This window comes from Petromyzon marinus, chromosome 34 (assembly GCF_048934315.1).
Source record: "Petromyzon marinus isolate PM22_M1 ecotype Great Lakes invasive population chromosome 34, UKy_Petmar_22M1.pri1.0, whole genome shotgun sequence".
In the NCBI taxonomy this organism is placed as follows: Eukaryota; Metazoa; Chordata; class Hyperoartia; order Petromyzontiformes; family Petromyzontidae; genus Petromyzon; species Petromyzon marinus.
Window position 1 is genome coordinate 11,584,162 of NC_133700.1, and position 23,488 is coordinate 11,607,649.

Genomic DNA, 23,488 nt, shown 5'->3' on the forward strand with positions numbered 1-23,488 from the left:
CAGAATGCATTAAAAAGATACTGGGTAACTTTGCCATTCTCCATAATGGAAATATTCCGCAATGGCCACGACTGGCTTTGTGTGCTGGAACATACACATTGTTTGTACAGTAGACTCCTGATTATAACTGTTTCTGATCAGATGGAACCTGTCACGTGTATCTTATTTCTCAGTAGCGTTCTGATTAAAAACCCTCTGTCATTGGATGGAATCCATCACATGCAGTTAACTCTGAGTGAAGACTTATTCGCCGCATCCAAGATGCATTTTATTTGGCAACATATCGAGGACGTACACATTTTCAGCCTGTTCACTGAATAGGACGTTTCCACTGCCATTCACCAAATTACTTTTTCAAACAAATATTATGAACATCAATGACAGTTATGCAAATATGAGAGTGTGGACTGGAAACCCGTGACATTGACCACGAACAGCCCAGCCTTGCTAACATCACCCATGCACTAAGCGAAGGGATGGGCAAAATACATCCACCAGGGCAATTAATATACAAATTGCTGCAGTAAATGTAACTTCAAATCAAATGGGCAATTACTTTGAGGTGTGTCATTTCCATACCAATTGCAAATGTAATGAAATTACATCGTTTTATTACGTATGATTTTGATACCGTCCATCACTGATTAAACACTACATTATACACTACATACCCTGCATTATACGCCGTGGCTCTACGGTATACGTGTCATTTGGCACGTTTAATATAATTTAGAACTGCCCGTCTCTGGCTCGGCAGCGAGAATGATCGCAGAGTGCCAGGGTTTAGGAGGCCTGAGTTGGCGAGCGAGCGAGCGAGCGATCGGTGAGCCCTGCGTGTGGGGTTGTGCCGGCGCGTTTTGCCCCCAGAGCGGCGCACGGATAAACATCTCGGAGGGCTCGTGCCCCGAACGGATCGTCACCATCACCGGACAGACGGATGCCATCTTCAAAGCCTTCTCCATGATCACCAACAAGTTTGAGGAGGTGCGACGATGGGACACGCAGCTCGCAAGTGCCTTGGATATCCAAATTATTATGTAACCGATGACTCTGCTGATTATCGCTTCGATTACACAACAGTAATTGGGTAAACAAAAAAGTACCTGATTTTTTAAAAAAATATGGTTCCGCAAGATGGGAGGTGATAGGCGAGGATTCATGAAATCATCTGCATCATCAGTCTCGTCACGCTAAGCGTGGCTTGTAGGGGGTTTCCTGCCTTCAGGAGGAAGGATGTGGGGCAGCTGCCATATTTAAAGTCATTGACCACATAGAACAATGAATGACAATTGTTATCCAATGAATCGACATAATCAACTCATAGTCCCATCTCCACTGCTCGCATTAAGCCTGTGGTGGCAGTGTCTACACAGCGGGAAGGACAGGCAGGTACTGTCAGCCTGTATATGTGCAGCGCCCTTGTCAATTCACTGCTGGATGACGGCCTCCCTATGCCGTACGAGCCATGGCATATTTTGTTGAGCATACTTCACCACACATGTCAGTATGGGTTGGTGAAGGCGGGGAGTGGGCTACATTGTGGGCATTGCCAGCAAAATGCTGAGGTTTATTCTGCTGGCTGACATAACCATGACGATGAGTGATATGTTATTGCTCATTTTATCATCAATTTCACTGCCGTCAGAGGATTATGAACCATCCCTCAAAGGAGTGCCCGGGGGTTGGGTTTTGACTTGTTCAAGTCAAGTCAAAACACTTCTGAAAATTGAAGTAAAATTCTCACACGAGTCCTTACTTAAAAAGTATTGACACTCATCGAGGACGTCCTGGATGAATAAATCACTAAAATTAGTTACTTGACCGCTGGTGTTCTCTTGCTGATGCGCGCATTGTGGTGGTGCTCGTCTCCGTTGTGGCGGCCTGTGAATTCCACGCTCCGATGGCGGAGCACAGTCTCATCATACGAGGATCACAGTGGAATCCCTATACTGAATAACGGCGGCATGAGCTATTTTGGGGCTCTTAAGTCTTGTGGGCTTTCTATGTGGAAATTGTAAAATAAAAAAATATGTCCCTCGAAGATTTCATTAAAAAAAAACCCTCCACAATTGACGTCACCTGTAAAGCCCCTACACCCTGGTGACGAGGACGCACCCAGGACCAGCCCCCCCGTGGGCGAGCAGAGAAAACGCGACACTCAATGCCTGAGTCACAGAAATAGTGCTGGCTATATGTACGTATGGATGTTGAACTTCTTGCGTACCGTACATAGCCAGCCGCGCTGATCGGAGGTGCAGGGAGAAGGACGACAAACTAACGCAAAGAAACAGTTGTAAAGAAATTCGTTTGTTCATCTTGGCGATTTAAAAGTGCATCGCTCCAGTGGCTTCCTAATATCGGAAGGAAGAGCGTTCCAGACGGCCGCAGAAGCGCATCTTCTGCGCCGTGCGATGATGCAGTGGCCGGGGAGGGCCCTCGCGTACCCTCACGTACCCCACTTCCTCACCAGGACATCAACGCCTCGATGGCGAACAGCGCGGTGACAAGCAAGCCCCCCGTGACGCTCCGCCTCGTGGTGCCGGCCAGCCAGTGTGGCTCCCTCATTGGGAAGGGCGGCTCCAAGATCAAGGAGATCCGAGAGGTGACCCTGGGGAGGGGAGGGGAGGTGGAGACGCTGACCAGCGTGGGTAAAGTATGGTGATATTCCAACCGCGGCCTGCACGCCGTAGGAATTGATGAAGGCCGCAGCGGTGCGCGCCCGGTGACAGAATGAGGACTGCTCTAACTTCCTCTGCGAGACCCAACGCACGAGAAGCTTCATACCCTGCTCAATGGGAGGTTGCGCTCGTGACCTCCCACCCGAGCTCACCATCCTCCCCTTGTCCTCCGCTACCCCCTGCTCCTCCTGTGTAAGGTGCTTTCGGTGGCGCTTTGTTTTTACAAAATAAATATAAACAACCGCCCTGCGTTCCCTGTCGTGCACACGTCCCGGAGTGCTGTGAGCGTCTTCAGATGCAGTTGCATGTAAATGCTAAAGGCGCAGCCCTCCAATTGCTCGCTCACGTGACTGCTGCTCGAAAGGTCTCCACTAGAGAATCCCTAGAAGCGGGTATGTGGTCTACTCTTTCATGCTCACCACACTTGTTGGAAGAGGTGGGTGCACCCACATTTTACCCAGCTCCCCGTTTGCTAAATGTGGTGTACCCATTTCTACTGATGGGAGGAGAGATGTGGTAGGGTTCGTGAAAACTCATTATCCACAGCCCCATATCTTGCTATTATCGGAGATTTCACCCATAATGCATCGCGAAGCCGCTGCCTAATGTTCACCTTTTTGCAGATGAGGGGAGCCACATGCCAAACTCATGCTATTACTTGGGGGGTTATTCACAAGTTTTTACCCAGCGGATTAGAGGCTGTAAAATCGCCGATAACCCCTCGGATAATAGGATCTACAATATTGGTCCCCATATCATTGCGGAGAAGAGGAGTTCCCCTGTAGCTCATTCAGAAATTGTGTCCGCAGCACCAGCCCTGGTGCGCCTTCCAGTCTCTCGTCTTTCACCCATAAGTCTTTGTTTCCGAGAACGGGCGGGCCTCTTATGAGTTCATCCATCCGCCCATTCGTCCATGCCTCTGTCTTTGCCCGTACATCTGCCCATTCCTCTGTTCGTCCGTCCATTCGTCCTTGCTCCGCGCATCTTTCCATTCCTGTGCAATCTGTCTCCTCGAGTGAAAGCTTTGACATCAGTCTTACTCCAAAAGCGACGCTGCTATTAATGGCAACACCCTTCACCAAGTGTTAGCCTACTTTACGCAGTCGCATCATCGCTGAGCAAACCGCCAAGCAAACGGCCAGCGCGCGCTGCGATCGGACGAGTTATTAATGCAGGGTTTGGGGGGGCCGTGTGCGTGCCGTGGTCGGTGCGTGGGGGGGGGGGGGTGTGCAGTCGACAGGAGCGCAGGTGCAGGTGGCGGGCGACATGCTTCCCAACTCGACGGAGAGGGCGGTGACCGTGTCAGGCGCCCCTGAGGCCATCATCCAGTGCGTCAAGCAGATCTGCGTCATCATGTTGGAGGTGAACCCCGTAGCAGAGGAGGAGGAGGACGAGGAGGAGGAAACAAAGGGAGAGAGGGAGTGAGGGGATTCAAGAGAAGCGAGGGAGGCGGGAAGAGGAGCCTGTGTACTGTTGCCCTAATTGCTTCACCACCGGCTCGTGACTGCAGGGGACATCGTGGAGGGAGACGAGCGGGCAGGAGGACAGAGGGGCTGACGACAGACACGCCGACACACAGACACTGACAGGCGGAGTGACAGATACACTGATGAACAGACAGTTTGGTGGACAGGCAGACGGATTGACACGCACACACACAGTGACAACAAAATTACCCAATTCCAGGACTCTTTGTAAATGATTACATATTCATCATGCAGATACGTGCATGCAAACCGAAAGCAAGTAAGAGCAGCAGCAATAATAATAATATGCACGCAAAGGTGATCTACAAACAGCAGTCGGTGTAATTGTGACCAGAGGATCAGCCCTCCCATTGTGCAGTGCGAGTCACATGGCATTGCCATGTTGTGTGTGCACGTAGGAGAGAGTCAACATTCTGGCCATTGTATTTCAGATGAACACATTGTGGGCAGACTGACAAGCAGACAGCCGGGTAGAAAGACAGTCAGATATGGACACGAATGGACATACAATTCAAGTTTTGCACAAACGCAACATCTGCAAAGTGAGAGTTCTGAAAATACAAAATTACATCAGAGAACAACCCATCAGAAGGAAACAAAGTTGAGACAAAGGAGATGTCCTGTCACACTGCCTCACGCCTTTCATTGCTTCACTGTTAATCAGAGCCCGGCATTGGCACTGTTACCAAATTTGTGTGGCACCATTGATGATTCAATTCACAGCAGTACGGGACTGCTGTGAACTAATCCAGGATTTTTGTTGTTTTGTTTTTGTCGTCCGAACACTTCACAGATGTATGAGTCACTTGCAATAAATAGCTAGTCGGGTTGGAGCCGCGCTTCTTTGTGAGCAAGTGAATGGCGTCACGAGGTGGGAGAAGTGATTAGCAAGATGGAAGGGCCTCTCTCCTGAAGAGGCTGACGGGCTTAATGGTGCAGCCTCTAAGAAGAGAAACAATACAACAGAGAAAGGGCCGCTTCGGGAATCCACCGCGGACCACCTAATGGCTCCTCCGTCGTGTATTTGAGAACGTAGCGACAGCTCGCCAGCGTAAACACACTTTGTCAGTGCTATTTAAGTTAACCGAACGTTTCGCTGGAATGAGCGTTAATGGAATGAAGATTCGCTGTGGATCGAATCATTAAGATCGATTCTTTCGCCCGTACACGTGTGTCGAAGCACAGTGCGCAGGGGTAGATTATTTGTAAGGCATATTCTAACGGGACTCACAACACAAAGCAGACAAGGCGACACAGATAAACAATTACGAGACGGGCAATACAAATGAAACACTGCAATTAAGACACATTTTTATTTATTTATGGAATTGGGACCCAAACTGAATTGTCACGATTGATTGTATAGCCAGGGTCATTAATCGTTGGAGGCCTAAAAACGACAAGTTAACAATACTGATAATATAGAAAAATATTGAAATGCCACATATTCATCGGATTATTTTCTCTGTTTTCACTCAAAGTCTCTTGTAAAAGAGACGTTTTTTTCTTACGGGGCTCTCAGACGGTTAACACAATCATCTATCTATTCAAGAAAGGCTCAGCTGACTCGTGATATGGTATTTAAATTTTTGGTGTTTTGGTGGAGTAAAGGTACAAAGATGGCTGGGCAGGTGTGGTATTGGGCACATCACCCCCTCGTGTGCAATTATGGCCCTTAACAGCTGCTCTCTAACAATACTTGCCCCCTATAGACTACTACATTACGCTGAGAGTGCCTCATTTTGTCAGATCTGGAAGGGTATGCAGAAATTGGCCTTGCTAGTAGTTGAACGGATGATCACCGTGCCTGGCTGGATGTTGTGGGTGTTGGGCTGCAAAGTGTGGCTAGGAGATGGCTGTGCTGAGCATCACCCGCTCATGGAGTGTCTCGCAGTTCTCCGGGTTCCTCCCACGCGAATCCCAAACGTGCCCTTCATCGAATCGGCCAAACATACCCATGCAGGACCCTCCCGATAACGTTTTGGGAGTCATTGATGCTTTTTTTTTTCCTGGAAGAATCATCTGCATTCGTACAGACAAAACAGTCGGCAGCATTTCCACAATGAACAGGGGCATCTCTGCGTCTGCTTGTGGCTGGGGATGAATTCCCGTGGTGTGTGTGTTTTTTGTTTTTGTTTCCTCCGGTTCGATCGCTGGCGCCAACCCCAACGACTCACTGTGTCAGTCCCCTCCAAAGGGAGCCACCATCCCCTACCGACCCAAGCCTCCTGCTGCACCCGTGATCTTTGCCGGAGGGCAGGTAGGTTTCCCTCGCTCGCCGGAACGCACGACGCAACTCACGACGCAACCAATTAAAACCACGGTGATGGGCCTGACCGCTGTAGCCGGCCAGGTGGCCCAGTGCAAGAGTGAGCGGGTCGCGATGAGAAGGTCGTGAGTTCAAATCTTCGTTGGGGGGGGTGGGGGGGGTGGGTTGACTCCATCCTCCCGATATAATGGGTGCCACTGTGTGGGGAAGTCAACGGCGGTTGTCTTACGGAGAGAATCACCCATGCCATAGGAATGTGGAATTTCCGACACTGGATCAGGGCTGTAAACAGGAGATGAGCACCACCTGAGTGTCCTCGACTCGACTGAATCATCGTAGCGATAATGACTCGGTGTCCCACGTGTTGCTCCACCCACTGGCAGCTTCCTCCGGAGCTGAAGAAGCTCCCCGTTCAATATCTATTGATCTTCTAAAAACCTGGGGCAATAAAAAACTATTAAAATGTGCACAGATATAGTCGAGTCCATGATTACAGCTACAAAAATACAAACGTAATTTTTTATCATATGGGCTTCTAAAACATTGCCAGGGGATTGAATTGTTTCACTCGTGGGACCGAGTCATCCTGAAGTTCTAAGGTGCGTTAAGTCTCATGCCAAACACTTACAAATGTACGATCCCCGTCATCCGAGAGCCAAATAATTCAAAAAGTAGGGAGAGTCCACTGCCAGTTACGATCACATCATCGTCAGCCGTTGTCCGTTCACTGCCGGATGAAGGCCTCGCCATGCCGTTGCCATCTCTGACGATCCCGCGATGTAACAAACATCACCAGGCTCATTTCATCGCTCCGTCTTCGCGGAGGACTCATGCTCAGGTGCATTCCCTCCTTTGGCTGCGACTCCTCCTTTAGTCATCGTCGAACCACCGCCGAGTAAGCCACAAGCGGCGCCGAGCTATGTTTGAGATCTCCTTTGGTTCTTTCGGTACAGTCACGTAGAATGAGAATAAAATAATAAAATAACACAATAAAATTCTCACGACGTTTCGGCCACAACACAAGCAGCCTTCTTCAGGTGAAAGAACAGAACTGTCGGGACGACAGAGCTTCAATTAACGCTGCTAAGATTCGCAGCGTCTCTTTAAGCTCGGTGAGAGGCGCGGCGAGCCTTGGCAAGCTAATCCCTCTACTATTTCAATGCTAAATTCTCCTGCTCTGATATGTAAACTCCTTTGTCAAGGCTCGCCGCGCCTCTCACCGAGCTTAAAGAGACGCTGCGAATCTTAGCAGCGTTAATTGAAGCTCTGTCGTCCCGACAGTTCTGTTCTTTCACCTGAAGAAGGCTGCTTGTGTTGTGGCCGAAACGTCGTGAGAATTTTATTGTGTTAGTTTATTTTATAATTTTATAATTTTATTCTCATTCTACGTGACTTTACCGAAAGAACCAAAGAAGATGAATCCTTGCAGTCACAAAAGCTTTAAATCGAAGAATATGTTTGAGATGTTTAACGGTGTCGCTGTGCCCTCCCTGTCCCCGTCCCGGTTGTAGGCTTACGCTCTGCAGGGGCAGTACGCCGTCCCTCACCCGGAGGTGAGACTTCAGTGGGCGCCACTGACAGCCACATCTCACCGTAGCACTTGTCAAGCTTCACTGGCGACACACACAGCTCAAGTGACTGCTCAGTGTTTGTCCACTGCTGGATGAGGGTCACCTCCCCATACTGTGCGGGTTGTGGTGGTCAGTGTGGGTAGGTTATGGCAGGGAACATATGTGGGAATTCTGCCCACAAAGGAACACCGTGGCAGCCTATAACACCTGTTTTATACTTGGCGGTCACCCATCCAGGCACGATCCAGGCTCAGTTTTGCTTAGGTTCCTCGATCAGATTAAAGCGGATGCATTCTGGGTGACTTGGTCGTAGGGTCAAGTGACTCCTTTAAAATTTGATAAAGAAATATGTCATCCAAACAGAAATAGTTATTTTATGTGTACGTAGACTGTGTATTCTGGACTCTATGACAACCTGGAAGCTTTGTTCATGAGAAAAAATACCTTAAAGTGTGAGAGTTCTATATTGGCACACTTAGCACCCGAGAGATGTCACTGCATTGACGTTGACGGTGGAGTAGCAGTGATGTAACAACAATGCTATTATGACAAGGTTGGTGTTTTTTCTTTATTTTCTCCCACGGGAATATACTGTTATATTTATGCAGATTATATATATCCTGTTCTTAGTCCATACATTAGATACAAATAAAAAAACATTAAATGAGAGCTCTTGACCTTTAGTTGTAATGTGCAAAATTTCGAACCGTGAGCACATGCATTTTTTTCTGAAATCACAAATGTTTGTGCTGCTCTTGTTTGCACGAGTTTCATCCGGGCACTCTGATTTCCTTCCACATGGAAACAAAGTCAGAGAGGAAGCACTAGGGTCACATCCTCGGCATCATTAAGGCTTGACCTTTGACAATCGGTGAGGCTTTTCTGGATAAGGATTCTAAAAACTACACTCAACTTTCGATAATATAATCTGGGGTAATGTAGGGGGCCGGGGTGGGGAGGAAGACCCAGTTTCGAACTAAAACAAGGACGATACGAAATAAATGTGAATTAGGATGAGAAGCTGAGATGTTGTTTAGCTACATAGAAAGGGGCTGACGACATAAGGAGGTCATTATTATCATACGCCGCAGTAATGCAGAAAGCGAGCTACATTTGAGTGAAACACTGAAGGTAAACACAAAAGCGCCAGGGTGGCTAGGAGATGTTAACTACCTCGCGTGGTACACAGGAGGTCGTGGGTTCGATCCCGACCTTGACGCCTGCTGTTTATTTGGAGTTTGCATGTCTCTCTCCACGTGGTTGCGTGGATTTTTCTCCGAGTCCTCCGGTTTTTCCCTCCACAATTAGAATCAACATCCCGCGTTTAGTATATTTGGCTGCTATAATTTCCACATGACAGGCCACTACATTGAGCTTTCATTCGTGGCCAGGTCGCGTCTGACAAAGAGCTATTCAGCTCGGTAAGGCCTTACCTGGTAAAATAAAAATAGTTTATCGTTTAAAAAATATTTTGAAAGCACACGAGATGTGCTGCAAAGACTCGATGACCATGCTTGTGGTCACGTGGATACTGAGTCATACACCGAGTCACTGACCGCTGATGAATGAAGCGCACCTAAGAGTTCAACCTTGACAGATGTGGATACTTGATAAACAAATGGAAACATTTTTTTTAAATCTCCGGCATTGTGCCGAGACCGTGGTGACCCAGAATAAACTGTGGGACGTAGAACTACTCAATGCCCCATTCACAAATATGACGCAGGAGACACCACGCCAGTGAATCACTTTGACACGTGCTAGGCTTTCTCGACCAATGCTATTCATAATAAAGTTTGTTTGGGTTAGGTTGCGTATGTATAGACGTGGCATTAACCCGCCACCACTCGACACAGCCAACCAGTAAAGGGTTGTCACGTAAACAACACGTGACAAGTAGTTACTGCTTCTGCCCACCCGTGTTTTGGAGAGGAAATCAACAACATTTACAACTTGAGTATGACGCTTCGCTGGTAATTATATCCAGCATCATCGGGCGATTCTGGCACGTGTTGGTTACGTGACAAACCTTACTGGTTGGCTGTGTCGGGTGGTGGCCGGTTAACGACACATTTATATATTTACGCGATCTAACCCAAAAAACCTTTAATACAGTGAATCACCCACCCCGCTACTCCTAACGCAATTCCCTGCCTCAACCAGTCCAACGTAAAATTATAGTTGTTGCTCAACAACAGCATCAGCCGTATATGGAGAAGACGTTAAACCGGCGCACATGGATATTTTACTTACATAGAGTGATATAGTGCCTTACTCCAAGGCTCCTTACAGCAATGATTAAATTGTACGTAAGATGATAGAGGTTGAGATAAAGAGTGGAGTTCTTTAGAGTGATGGTGTAGTTATTGTGACAGTTATCGCAACAGGTGGGGGTGGTTAAGGAGGGGTTGGGGTAGTGATAGGGGTTGGGGTAGTGATAGGGGTAGTAATAGGGGTTGGGGTAGTGATAGGGGTTGGGGTAGTGATAGGGGTTGGGGTAGTGATAGGGGTAGTGATAGGGGTTGGGGTAGTGATAGGGGTTGGGGTAGTAATAGGGGTTGGGGTAGTGATAGGGGTAGTGATAGGGGTTGGGGTAGTGATAGGGGTTGGGTAGTGATAGGGGTTGGGGTAGTGATAGGGGTTGGGGTAGTGATAGGGGTTGGGGTAGTGATAGGATTGGGGTAGTGATAGGGGTTGGGGTAGTGATAGGGGTTGGGGTAGTGATAGGGGTTGGGGTAGTGATAGGGGTTGGGGTAGTGATAGGATTGGGGTAGTGATAGGGGTTGGGGTAGTGATAGGGGTTGGGGTAGTGATAGGGGTTGGGGTAGTGATAGGATTGGGGTAGTGATAGGATTGGGGTAGTGATAGGGGTTGGGGTAGTGATCGGGGTTGGGGTAGTGATAGGGGTTGGGGTAGTGTCAGGGGTTGGGATAGTGATAGGGGTTGGGGTAGTGATAGGGGTTGGGGTAGTGATAGGGGTTGGGGTAGTGATAGGATTGGGGTAGTGATAGGGGTTAGGGTAGTGATAGGGGTTGGGGTAGTGACAGGGGTTTGGGTAGTGATAGGGGTTGGGGTAGTGATAGGGGTTGGGGTAGTGACAGGGGTTGGGGTAGTGATAGGGGTTGGGGTAGTGATAGGATTGGGGTAGTGATAGGGGTTGGGGTAGTGATAGGGGTAGTGATAGGGGTTGGGGTAGTGATAGGGGCTGGGGTAGTGATAGGGGTTGGGGTAGTGATAGGGGTGGGGGTAGTGATAGGGGTTGGGGTAGTGATAGGGGTTGGGGTAGTGATAGGGGTTAGGGTAGTGATAGGGGTTGGGGTAGTGATAGGGGTTGGGGTAGTGATAGGGGTTGGGGTAGTGATAGGGGTTGGGGTAGTGATAGGATTGGGGTAGTGATAGGGGTTGGGGTAGTGATAGGGGTTGGGGTAGTGATAGGATTTGGGTAGTGATAGGGGTTGGGGTAGTGATAGGGGTTGGGGTAATGATAGGGGTTGGGGTAGTGTCAGGGGTTGGGATAGTGATAGGGGTTGGGGTAGTGATAGGGGTTGGGGTAGTGATAGGGGTTGGGGTAGTGATAGGATTGGGGTAGTGATAGGGGTTGGGGTAGTGACAGGGGTTGGGGTAGTGATATGGGAAGTTTTAAGGGTTAGGGTAGGGGGTAGTTATAGGGTTGGGGTAGTGATAGGATTGGGGTAGTGATAGGGTTTGGGGTAATGATAGGGGTAGTGATAGGGGTTGGGGTAGTGATATGGGAAGTGATAAGGGTTAGGGTAGTGATAGGGGTTGGGGTAGTGATATGGGAAGTGATAACGGTTAGGGTAGTGATAGGGGTAGTTATAGGGGTTCGGGTAGGGGTAGTTATAGAGGTAGTGACAGGGGTAGGGGCGGGCCTGGTCGTAGCTGGGCGGTGTGGCCAGGGAGTAGCTGCCACAGGACGGGCTAGGCCAGGGCCCTTTCAGGACTGCTGCTTTGTGATGTAATCTATTCAGGCACCACCGTCTCTCGTATTCACCACTGTGCATTGCTGCGCTTGAAATATTGAGGGTTTTTTTCCCACGGAATTCTAAACAAATGGCTATTATTGTTACTTTGGTTGCCTACCCCTGGGCTAGGGAGAAGCGATGGGTTGGTTTAAGAGATGATGGGTTGGTTTAAGAGAGGAACGGCAGCAGGTGAGTGAAGATGATTTTGTTTTCATGTGCAGCGGGAGTTTGTTCCAGTGGATGGGGGGGGGGCAAGAAGGGAAATGGAACGTGACTTGAGCGCGAGGCGAGGGGGCCACATTGCTTCGTCTTTTTTATTTTCTCAAAAGCGGTTAACCCAGCAAATGCATCATTCGTCGGGCCTACGGACCGTGGAGAGTGAACTGCTAAAACAAAGTCTTGCAAGGTAGTCCGTCGCCGCAGGGGACTCGCTGCTCAGCGGCGCCTTTCCAAATCTCGCCAACCTCGCACGAAGCGTGTCTCCACAGGAACTTGAGCGAACTTCGGCGAATCGAAACTGTTCCATCAAAATGTAATGCCGCTCACGATAAAGCGCTCACGACCAAACGCTCGGGGCTTACCAAATGACATTTATTCGGCTCGCTGAACTAATGTGGCTTTCAGCGTGTGCAGGCTTAATCAGAATATTAGGGGTAGGGGTGGTTAAACAAGGCATGCTGAGCAATTACACATCATGTGTGCATTGTTCAAATGTGTTTGTGCGCGTGGGCAGCGGTCGTGTAGTGTTCAGCGCGCTGCACTATAAACCCGGCAACCACAGTTCGATTCCCGCTCACGGCCAACACCAGTGACGGTTATCTAAACCGGTTCTGGGCCTCCCCTAGATAGACTCAGCCTCAAATGAGTACCTGGTTCGGCGTGGTGCTGACCACTCACCCACCCCCTTGCGTGCCGTGCCGGCCTTCATAGGTGATCGCTAACAGCACTTGCCCCAACGGTCTCTTAAGGCTATATGGGGAGTCTTTTTCTTTGTAGATATACCGCATGCGTAGACTCTGCACAGTGAATAGCAGGTCGAATAATAACAAAGTAGGAATTGTGTTTTCCCTTTGGACAATTCATTTTCCGTCAGTAAAATACATTTACATTTGTTGATCTGTTGACGTAGCCAAGTTGTTACGTTAGATGACTGAATGTGAACACCGTCACCGTTACACACTGCAGCATGCACACACTGCAGTTAAATAATACCGATGCCAATTGTTTATCCAGGAGAGGCAGCCACACTTATTCCCCCAACAACTCTTCATTCATGAGTGGCTTCATGTGGTAGAGAATCAAGAGCACCCCTAGGAAAGTCCACTACGCACGAGGTGTAACATTAGCGCCAGAAACTGACTCTACACATGCAACCGACACTTGAAAAGATCTTCGCTTCCCTAAGAGTATATGGGATATCTATGGAACATTTTTAGCCGTATTAAAATTACGAGAAAATAATAGGTTTTACCCTTTCTGGCAATGAAACAGGTGGTGTTAAGATGTTCTTACACCAAACAGATACCGCCTATTGCAAGGAGTCGAGTCTGCATGTACTTGTGGCAAAAACATGCCAACAAATATCCTCTGTTAATATATGCATTGTCTGATTGTCCTACACCAGAGGCAGACTTCTCTATGGCTTGGTCTCGCCGGTGTTGGACCAGAGAACGCCAAAAGGCGACACAGCATGTTTGTTTGCATGTTTTGCCACAAGTACGTGTGGTTGATGCAGGCTTGAGGCCTTGCAACAGGAGGTGTCTGTTGCGTGTTTGAACATCTCAACACCTCCTGTTTTATTGCCAGAAATAGTATAGCCGATTCTCGGTCGTGCAGATTCTTCTCCGGGTCCTCCGGGTTTCCCCTCCACGTGTAGAAACGTGTTTAGAGTATTTGGCCCCTATAAATTTGCGCACGACAAGCCACTTTGTTGAGCTATCATTTGTGATAGCCAGGTCGCTTCTAAGAAATAAAAACGAGCTATATAGCTCAGTGTGGCCTTACCTGCTAAAAAAAAAATATATAGTAGTGGTTTATTTTCTCAGTATACGAGATGCCGCGTCGAAGCCACACGAGGCTAAGAGCGGCCACCGCCCTCCCCTTGCAGCGGTCGCCCTAACGCGAGCGTTGCTCTTCCCCGTGCCCTCTGACCCCGCAGCAAGTGTGGATGCCACTGCCGAGACAAGTGCTCATGAACTCCGCTTTTCCCATGATGTGAGTTCCTGCGGCACCCTTGACGCCTCCTTCGTCTCCCGCGTGCCACCCCTGCCAGGCCACGAGGCATTGCCAGTGTCCTGGTTTCCCAACGCGTGAACACGTTGAATAATTGTCTTGTCTCCGTGTGTGCACGCTTGTGTGGGTGTGTGCATCGGTGTATTTGTGTTGCTGTACTTTGCATTGTGCGGTGTAGTTGTTTGGTCAGCATGGAATGACGCACCCCCCCCCCCCCCACCAGTGATTTGACGAATTGTCACAATTCATGCCCATTATTCCATGATGTTTCTCTGATGTTTGCCAACTATTTGTATTGTTCATCGTTTGTTCTGTCTCATTTGCACACTTGTTATTGCCCCCATTGGCCTAAGTGACAGATTATTTGCAGTAATTGTAAATAACTGATTGTTACAGGTAAATTCGATGCAAGTGTATGTAAGTTCAAGAACCGATTTTAATCGAGTTAATTGATCCGTCCGTAACATGCAGAGCACTTAGCCCGGCGACATCAGCCCCACTTGGTGGCAAACAGAGGCGGCTCATTCATCGTTTACAAAACGGTGCCGTCAATTTGCGACAGCCTCTTTTACCGAGACTACGGGTCATCTGAGGTCCTGCCTCTTAGGGAATTCAAATTCGGAGCACATGCAAGTTAATTTCGCTTTTCAGAAATTGTGCGCAGCATCTACCGAGGGGAGCATTCTGTGAGCGGTGTGTGTGGGTGCTGAGCGGTGTGTGTGCTGAGCGGTGTGTGTGTGCTGAGCGGTGTGTGTGTGAGCTGAGCGGTGTGTATGTGTGCTAAGCGGTGTGTGTGTGCTGAGCGGTGTGTGTGCTGAGCGGTGTGTGCTGAGCGGTGTGTGTGTGTGCCGAGCGGTGTGTGTGCTGAGCGGCGTGTGTGTGTGCTGAGCGGTGTGTGTGTGTGCTGAGCGGTGTGTGTGCTGAGCGGTGTGTGTGCTGAGCGGTGTGTGTGCTGAGTGGTGTGTGTGTGTGCTGAGCGGTGTGTGTGTGTGTGCTGAGCGGTGTGTGTGTGCTAAGCGGTGTGTGTGTGTGCTGAGCGGTGTGTGTGTGTGCTGAGCCGTGTGTGTGTGTGTGCTGAGCGGTGTGTGTGTGTGCAAAACAACCCCCTACCTCCTCGCGGTGCCGGACGGGCAACTCTGTCGTGAACACTGCTGTGGGGGGAGGTCCAATTCCGATTGGCTCCTCCCTTCATGGCGTCTGTGTCCACCACATTGGCTAAACGGGGGCTCTGGACGGGTGCGAGGGGCTGGTAAACCCTCCACCTTCAATTAATCACCACTAAACTACGAATACAAAATTTTACTAATAAGCTTGTGCCGGAGGCCACGGGGGGACAGGCGTCTATGACGTCTCCTGGCCAAACCCCAATTGGCGGAGCCAGGAGATTGAATCTCCACCCTCGGGGCTCCTCCAGAAACAATGAAAAGCCACTACGGATGGCCACGTGGAATGTTCGAACGCTCACTGCGGATGAGAGGCTGCCACTCCTCTGTCGGGAGCTGGACCGGTACCGCCTGGATCTCTGTGGCATTCAGGAGGTCCAGTGGACCGGTTTTGGCTCCTGCCACCATGAGAGGTGGACAGTCCTCTACTCGGGGCAGCAGACTGCCAAACAACAGGGTGTGGCTCTTCTTTTGAACAAAAGAATGAAGGGGGCATGGGAGCTTGCCGGTGAGGTGTGGGAAGCTGTAAGCCCCAGGCTACTTTGAGCTCGCCTTCCCATCAACCGGAGGCGAGGAGTGGTGGTCGTGGTTACTTATGCCCCCACCGAAGACGAACATCCGTGGAGGGATGCAGGCAAAGCCGATGAGTCAGATGCCTTCTATGACCTCCTGTCACAGATGCTGGCTAAAGTGGCCCCTCGGGATAGAGTCATCTTGTTGGGTGACTTCAATGCCAGAGTTGGTCATGATGCTGGCACCTGGTCTGGAGTGATTGGAGGGCATGGGCCAGATCAGCTCAATAACAACGGTAGGAGGCTGCTAGATTTTTGTGCAGCCCATGAGCTTGTAATTACCAACACGCTGTTCCGTCATCGGCGCATCCACACAACATCATGGATGCATGCCGGGTCCAAGCAAGAACATCTGCTGGACTACATAGTGACGGACCAGCGGATGCGAGCCCATGTCCTTGACACCAGGACCTACCGTGGAGCTGATCTGCCCTCTGACCATCGACTAGTCATCTGTAAGATGCGCCTGCCATTATTCCACTCCAGTGGTGGGTGTACACCCAGGACCCCATTCCAACCTAAAGTGGCCTGGTCTCATTTATCTGATGAAAGTTGCAAGTGAGAATTTCATCATCGCTTGCGGCTGGGGTTGGCATCGTCCCCCACTCCTCCTGATGTCGAGGGTAAATGGGCGAGGTTTAGGACTGTGACTCATGCAGCTGCAATGGCTGCTTTGGGTACGCGGTCCAGACCTCCCCAGAGACCCTGGCTGACAGAGGAGGTGTTCAGGATGGTTGAGAAAAAGCGACAGGCCCACTGTCATCGGCTACAGAATCCCACGTCAGAGAATGAGGAGGCTTACCGCTGCCTTCGCTCGGAGGTTCGGAGAGCCGTGAGGCGCTGCAAGGATGGGTGGTGGTCGTGGGTTGCTGAGGAGATGGAGTTTGCCTCAGTGGCCCGTGATCACAAATCTCTATTTAACTCCATCAAAAAAGTAACCTGCAGCGCCACACCTGTTACCATCATTAGGGGAAAAACGGTGATCCAATCTCCGACCCCCAGGAACAGGTTTGCAGATTTGCTGAGCATTTCTGTGAGGTCCTGGGGGAGGGGAAATCCCTCAGCCAGGAAAACATCGTGGCATAAAGTGGGGATGACCCTGCTGAGGCTGCGGTGCCTCAAATATTGGAAGAAGTCACCCCCTGTGAGTGGCTGGCTGAGGTGCCATCTGTTGAGGAAGTACTGAAGGCGATCCGGAGTCTGAGACCAGGATAGGCACCAGGTAGAGACGATCTCCCAAGCGAAATGCTGAGATAGGGTGGCGTTTGTGCACAGACTGCCCTTTATGACATCATAACAACAATCTGGACCACTGGACGGGTTCCGCAGGATTGGAAGGATGCCCTGGTGGTCCCCCTCTTTAAGAAGGGGGACTGCACAGACTGTAACAACTACAGGGGCACCTCACTCCTCAGTGTACCGGGAAAGGTCCTGGCAAGGATTATTCAACATCGCCTTGCCAGGCATGCTGAGGAGAGGCTTGTGGAGCCCCAATGCGGTTTCAGGAAAGGGCAGTCCTGCACAGATGCCATATTTTCTGTCCGTCTGCTACAGCAGAGGTGTAGGGAATTCCAACAAGACCTACATCTCTGCTTTATTGACCTGGTCAAGGCCTATGATACCATCAGTAGGCCTGGGCTCTGGGTTGTTCTTTGTGCTTTTGGAGTCCCTGACCCTCTGCTCACGATCATTAAGGACCTACATGATGGTGAGCGGGCCCGGGTAAAACTACGTGGCCGGGAGTCAGAGCCATTCCCTGTACACCTTGGGGTGCGACAGGGATGTCTTCTGGCTCCCACATTATTTAACATCTATTTTGACCACGTAGTTCGGGAAGCTTTCAATAGCTGTACCGGGGGAATCTCCATATGGTACAGATATAATGGGAGGCTGATCGATGCCCGGGTGCGGTCAAGGGATGGCTCCCTATTGCTCAACCACGTTATGTATGCCGATGATTTGGTAATAGCTACTCATTTAGAGGAGGAGTTGGAGACGCTGCTGCTGAGATCTGGGCAAGGTCCCATCGGTGAGCTCCTCCGGCAGGCAAGGCTGCGTTGGCTGGGTCATGTAGCCCGCATGCCCAGCCATCGCATGCCGAAACAGCTTTAGTTCGGCCGGATCAAGGGGGCTAAGCAGGCGCGGCACGGGCTAGAGAAGAGATGGAGTGATGTGGTACAGGAGGACGTGGAGCTGAGTGGACTTGCCGATGACTGGTACCAGTGGTGTCAAGATCGGCCTCTGTGGAGGAGGCTCGTGAAGGACGCTACTGGGCAGTTGGAGGCAGTCGCCCTCCAACAACAACGGAGGGCGGAGGATCGACGCTCACAACAATGAGTGGAGCGCCGGGTGACTAGGGCACAGCAGGTTGGCACAGCAGGGGGCACAGGTGGTGCATCAGCCAGTCATCTCAGTCATCTCAGTCAGTCGACCCATGGCACCTGGGTCTGCCCCGTGACCTCCTGCCAGCGGGCGTTCGACACTTCACGTAGCCTCAAGGTGCACATAGCCTGGCACAAGCGTCGTGGTGACGTCACCGCCACTTAGTGGCGAATGGCAGTTGTTGTTGTGTGTGCTGAGCGGTGTGTGTGCTGAGCGGTGTGTGTGTGTGCTGAGCGGTGTGTGTGCTGAGTGGTGTGTGTGTGCTGAGCGGTGTGTGTGTGTGCTGAGCGGTGTGTGTGTGTGCTGAGCGGTGTGTGTGCTGAGCGGTGTGTGTGTGTGCTGAGCGGTGTGTGTGCTGAGCGGTGTGTGTGTGCTGAGCGGTGTGTGTGTGTGCTGAGCGGTGTGTGTGCTGAGCGGTGTGTGTGTGTGCTGAGCGGTGTGTGTGCTGAGCGGTGTGTGTGTGTGCTGAGCGGTGTGTGTGCTAAGCGGTGTGTGTGCTGAGCGGTGTGTGTGTGTGTGCTGAGCGGTGTGTGTGTGTGCTGAGCGGTGTGTGTGCTGAGCGGTGTGCGTGTGCTGAGTGGTGTGTGTGTGCTAAGCGGTGTGTGTGTGTTCTGAGCGGTGTGTGTGCTGAGCGGTGTGTGTGTGCTGAGCGGTGTGTGTGTGTGCTGAGTGGTGTGTGTGTGTGCTGAGCGGTGTGTGTGTGTGCTGAGCGGTGTGTGTGCTGAGCGCACGCCAGTGCCCTAGAGCCGACCAGTTCGCAGCGAACAGCTTCACAAAACACTTGGATAGGGTTCAAGCTCTTAGCAATCATCAGCAAGCCGCAGCACGTCCAATCGCCAGATACTTTCGGCTCAATGCAACACTGGCACTGAGGGAACCTGTCTTTAAATACAAATACGTTACAGCGTTGGAGGGCCTAAAATTAACACATTTGTTCCCTGATGTATGAATAATTAATAGATGCTTCTAGCTGACCTTCCAGTATTCTTTCTTCTGGTAATTTGGCTAAAATGTGAGATCGAGAGGCAGAGCGTGAGCAAAGAGCCCACGAAATGTCCTCTGTGGTGCACAGGCCTTTGTTGTGTGGTGTTTAGCCGCGAGCGATCATCTCTTTGCTTTCCGCCACGTTGGCCGCACATCGGGAGTGATTACATTTGTCGTGCGCGCCTGCCATCCCTTCTGGGCCGATCTACAGCGCTACTCGTTCGCCCTCTCTCTCTCTCTCGCTGTCCTGCTCGCTCACTCACTCTCTCTCTCTCAATCTCCCTGTCTCTCGCTCACCCACTCGATCTCAGCCTCTCTTGTATTCATTCTCTTGCTCTGTTGCTCTGTCGTTCTCCATATCTCTTGCTGTGTTGCTCGCTAATACTGTCAGTCATCCGCTCTGTCTCTCGCTCACCCACCGCTCTTCATGTCTTGCTTGCTCTTGGAGCCTCTTCCATCCACTTTTCACTCAATCACTCTTTCATTCACCGCTCTCTCATCCACCACTCGCCCAGCCTCCATGACGTGCACACACTCTCCATCCTCCACTTACTCTCTCCATCTCTCTTTGTCGTCCACTCTTTTTCACCCTCAATTGTTTAACCCCTCAACCATTAAGCGGGCACTCACTTAGCCACACAAGGACAGCTGCTATAAAGCAAACAGGACAAATATCAGCATGAGCCGTGATTTATCCAGGTCAGGTGGTTGATGGTTGTCGCAGTGCGACTGTGGCCATGCAACCCAAACCATGGACCGCGGAACAAACCACCGCAGTCTGCCCTCTTCTAAGGAAGGAAGGGAAACAGCAAAACACGTGAAGTCTCTCTCCTGAAGTCTTCTCGTAACTAGCAGACAGTGGCATTTAGCCCCAGATCATGTGAGGTTATCAGACACAAGAATAGCGTAGAATGAAATATAAATAACTATTGCACGAAGCTATCGTGCAACAGATACGAGTCTGTATGAAGGCATGAGTATGAAGTAGACATTTTAGAAATTATGACCCATTAGTGCCTGTTGGGATATCTAGAATAATAATTCAGATTTTGCTTGTTTGGTTTCGTGTGTAAGACTAGCATTTGTTTTGAAACGTTACTGTAGATTTATAAATGATCTATTTGTGGCGATGATGATTATGACGACAAAAATCAATGAGCAATACATTATTAGATGGACGGTTACCAAATATATTTTGAGAAAATTACTAAATTGTTAAATAAATGCAACGCTGCGCGTTCACCCAGAGCGACGGTGTGAGAAAGTTTGTGTGTGCGGCTGGGCAGTGACGGAGTTTCGTGTTCATGATTGTCTCTCACCCCGCATCACATTGTGTTAACATCTCAGTCCGAACCCCGTGCCCCATTTTCCCCATCTTGTTATTTGTGCTGCTCTCTGCTCAGTCGGTGAGATGCTTTGTGGCGTGTCTGTGCGCACATTGATTTCGGTTGACAAGAACGTTTTTAACTTTGATTTCAATGAACCTTCTTCCGCCGCCGCCGCTTACACACAGCTTTATTTGCTGCCATCCCAGGTCTCCCTTGCAAAGAAAGGACGACGTTATCTCAATGATCTCTTACCTAGCTTAGTTCACGTAACGTGCACAGAACAACAGAACACCCACTAGACTTTGCGACGCTGTCTTGTGTGCAGCGGCTCTGGAGCACGCTCTTGAGCTCAGGCAGGTGCCCATCTATAATAATTTTTTGAACCGAGGCACTCCCCTTTCCCTACAAAATCTTCCCCTTTTTGAAATGATTCTCTGACAGTGCACTGACTGATCACGTATTAAATAGTCCCAGCGCCGAGTTATGATCATTCACAGCCTATTAGCAATCAGCAGACAGCCTATAGACTACAGGGGCATGCCATGCCCTAGGTATATAACGATTAACTTCCCGCCTCTGGCTACAGATCGATGTATTGTCACTAATCAGAGTTGCGATGCGATTATAGAATTTAGTTTTCTAAATTACATTTAATTCATTTTTTAAACATTTTGGTGCCTTCAGGGTTCGTGTGATCTAGTTATAAAATATCACATCGACGAATTAATTGTACAGCCCTTTGTCAATCCACTGCTGGATTAAGGCCTCCCCAGGATGTCTCAGCTACGGGAGTTGTTTGTCGAATACTTCACCGCGCTGATCAGTGCAAGTCGGTAAAGGCGGTTTCCAGGAACTGGTTCAGGGTTTACTTCGCCGTTGACGTTTGCCGTGGCTGGAAATGTACCCCGAGTCGCCGGGGTTCATAGTCCAGGGCGCCCAACGCTGCGCTGCCACTCCACGCTACACAAGTAAAACGCAATCGGTTCTTACGCACGCTCCTCAGTGCATGCGTCGTGTGCGTTAATCGATGGCCCGACGTGTCGTTATATTCCTACAACCTTGAGCGTCATGCCGTGCCTACTCGCACCCCTGGCCACACGCCGTCACTCGGCGCGATCTCACATTATCAGCAAGGAATTGTTATCCCTACAACTGCGCAGGCTTTCGCGGTTGCGCTGTACAGCTCTCCGATGCGTTTTCGGGTTGTACAGCCGTGCGTTGTTCGTTTCTGGCGAAGCCCCCAGCACGTGGAGCGAACATGGCGAACGTCACAGCGAACAACGCATGGCGGTACAACCTGACGACACGCCGGAGGGCCACGGCAATCCCCGCTACACCTGCCCCTCCTCGCGTCGACCCTCCTCACTGCTATTCCCTCCGCCGTCACTGCTGCCTGTGCATTAACATCAACCTGTGATGGAATGTGTGCTTGAAGTGCATTGTCCATAAGGCAGTTATCCTGTGCCCCTACAGCTAACCGGGAATTTGTCATCGGCAGACAGGGCCACAGCAAGATTAATGAGCTGCGAGAGCCCGTGCCCGCTCACGTGAAATTCCCACCGCCCTCGTCAGCAGCCCAGGCACCGCCGATACCGGCGCCGCCGCCGCCGCCGCTGCCACACGACCCACAGGATCCCACGCTGCTCATTCCCACCGCCTCGGCCCCCTGTCATAGCCATGCGCTGATGATCCAGAGCGACCACGCGCACGCACATCATCATCACCACCACCAGCAGTACCAGCAGCAGCAGCACCAGCACCACCAGCAGCACCACCAGCAGCACCACCAGCACCAGCAGCAGCAGCATGCGTCCAGCCCCACCACAGGACTGGCGCATTATCTCTCCAGCATCAGGTGGGCGGCTCCCACCCCGCCCCGGCGTACCCTCTACGTCCTGTGAGCCGTGGCAGTCGGGGGTGCTTGGTTTGGTTTGGTGGGGCAGTGCGGGAACTCGCTGGCAAAGACACGAATTGGACCTCTTAAGTCTTTAGGCGCTTGTGGCGATCGGTGCCCCCCCCCCCCCCCCCACCACTCCTCCTCTAGCATGGGAGCTATTGACGCATTACAGACGAATGTAATGTAACGATCGTCCCCATGCTATCGACGGTCAATCTCGTGCCACCCGGTAGGTGGTGGTGGGTTTAATCTGTATTCTTATTTTTGTTGCTGTAGGTCAAACACAGAAATTGCACCGTGATTTAAAGACAAACTGGATAGCAGCATGAACAACACAACACTCGATGCATTTCATCATTTGCATGGTAACGCTAAACGTATCTCTCCCTGGTACTCGCAGCAGTAACACGCTGCCAGTACTCAACATCACATCCCCCGATGGCCGCTTCTGTCCATTCGTCTTCTAACTTGAGAGGTCTGACACGTCACTCGGCAGGGGAGTCCACGGAGTGGAGAGTCTAGGTTTGGCAGGGGGTGGGGGAGTGTTTATGAATGGGGGGGGGGGGGGGCGACCGGCAGCGATCACGACAATCATAATCCTACTGCAATAGAAATTGGAGTAGTAGTAGCCTCACAGAATGCAACGTGTGTGTGTGCTTTTGTCTCGATATTGGTAAAAAATTACTTTTATGGAACAGTGAAGTTCCGTAAAACAGCGTGTCTTCATGTACACCCTTCGTCCCAGTCCAAATCACAATACGTGCTACCTGTGATGAATATTTATTGAACCAAGGCTGAAGTTTAATGATCGGATGATGAGGTTTTGTTGCTTATCATAACTGTGTCCAATCTTGAGAGATAATCTGTACCTGAGCAACAGGTTCCAGGAAAGTTTATCGAAATCATGATCATGATCATCATCATCATAAAACATTCCGCCAC

The 23,488-nt window shown here is 50.4% G+C and overlaps 1 protein-coding gene across 4 annotated transcripts in view; it reads left to right on the plus strand.

Annotated features, from left to right (window-relative positions):
- The window catches only part of LOC116948723 (poly(rC)-binding protein 3-like), a 48,105-nt gene extending 25,431 nt beyond the window's left edge, over positions 1 to 22,674 (plus strand). For 3 of the 4 annotated variants that reach the window (XM_032965720.2, XM_032965718.2, XM_032965723.2), the window contains exons 5-11: positions 868 to 984; positions 2,471 to 2,602; positions 3,912 to 4,040; positions 6,351 to 6,425; positions 7,946 to 7,987; positions 14,147 to 14,202; positions 22,148 to 22,674. In XM_032965720.2, coding sequence (XP_032821611.1) covers positions 868 to 984; positions 2,471 to 2,602; positions 3,912 to 4,040; positions 6,351 to 6,425; positions 7,946 to 7,987; positions 14,147 to 14,202; positions 22,148 to 22,550 — 954 coding nt within the window. In that variant the 3' untranslated portion in view covers positions 22,551 to 22,674. Of the gene's footprint in view, positions 1 to 867; positions 985 to 2,470; positions 2,603 to 3,911; positions 4,041 to 6,350; positions 6,426 to 7,945; positions 7,988 to 14,146; positions 14,203 to 22,122 lie in introns of all 4 variants that reach the window. The other variant, XM_032965722.1, reaches the window with a different exon arrangement.
- The last annotated feature ends 814 nt before the right edge of the window (positions 22,675 to 23,488 follow it).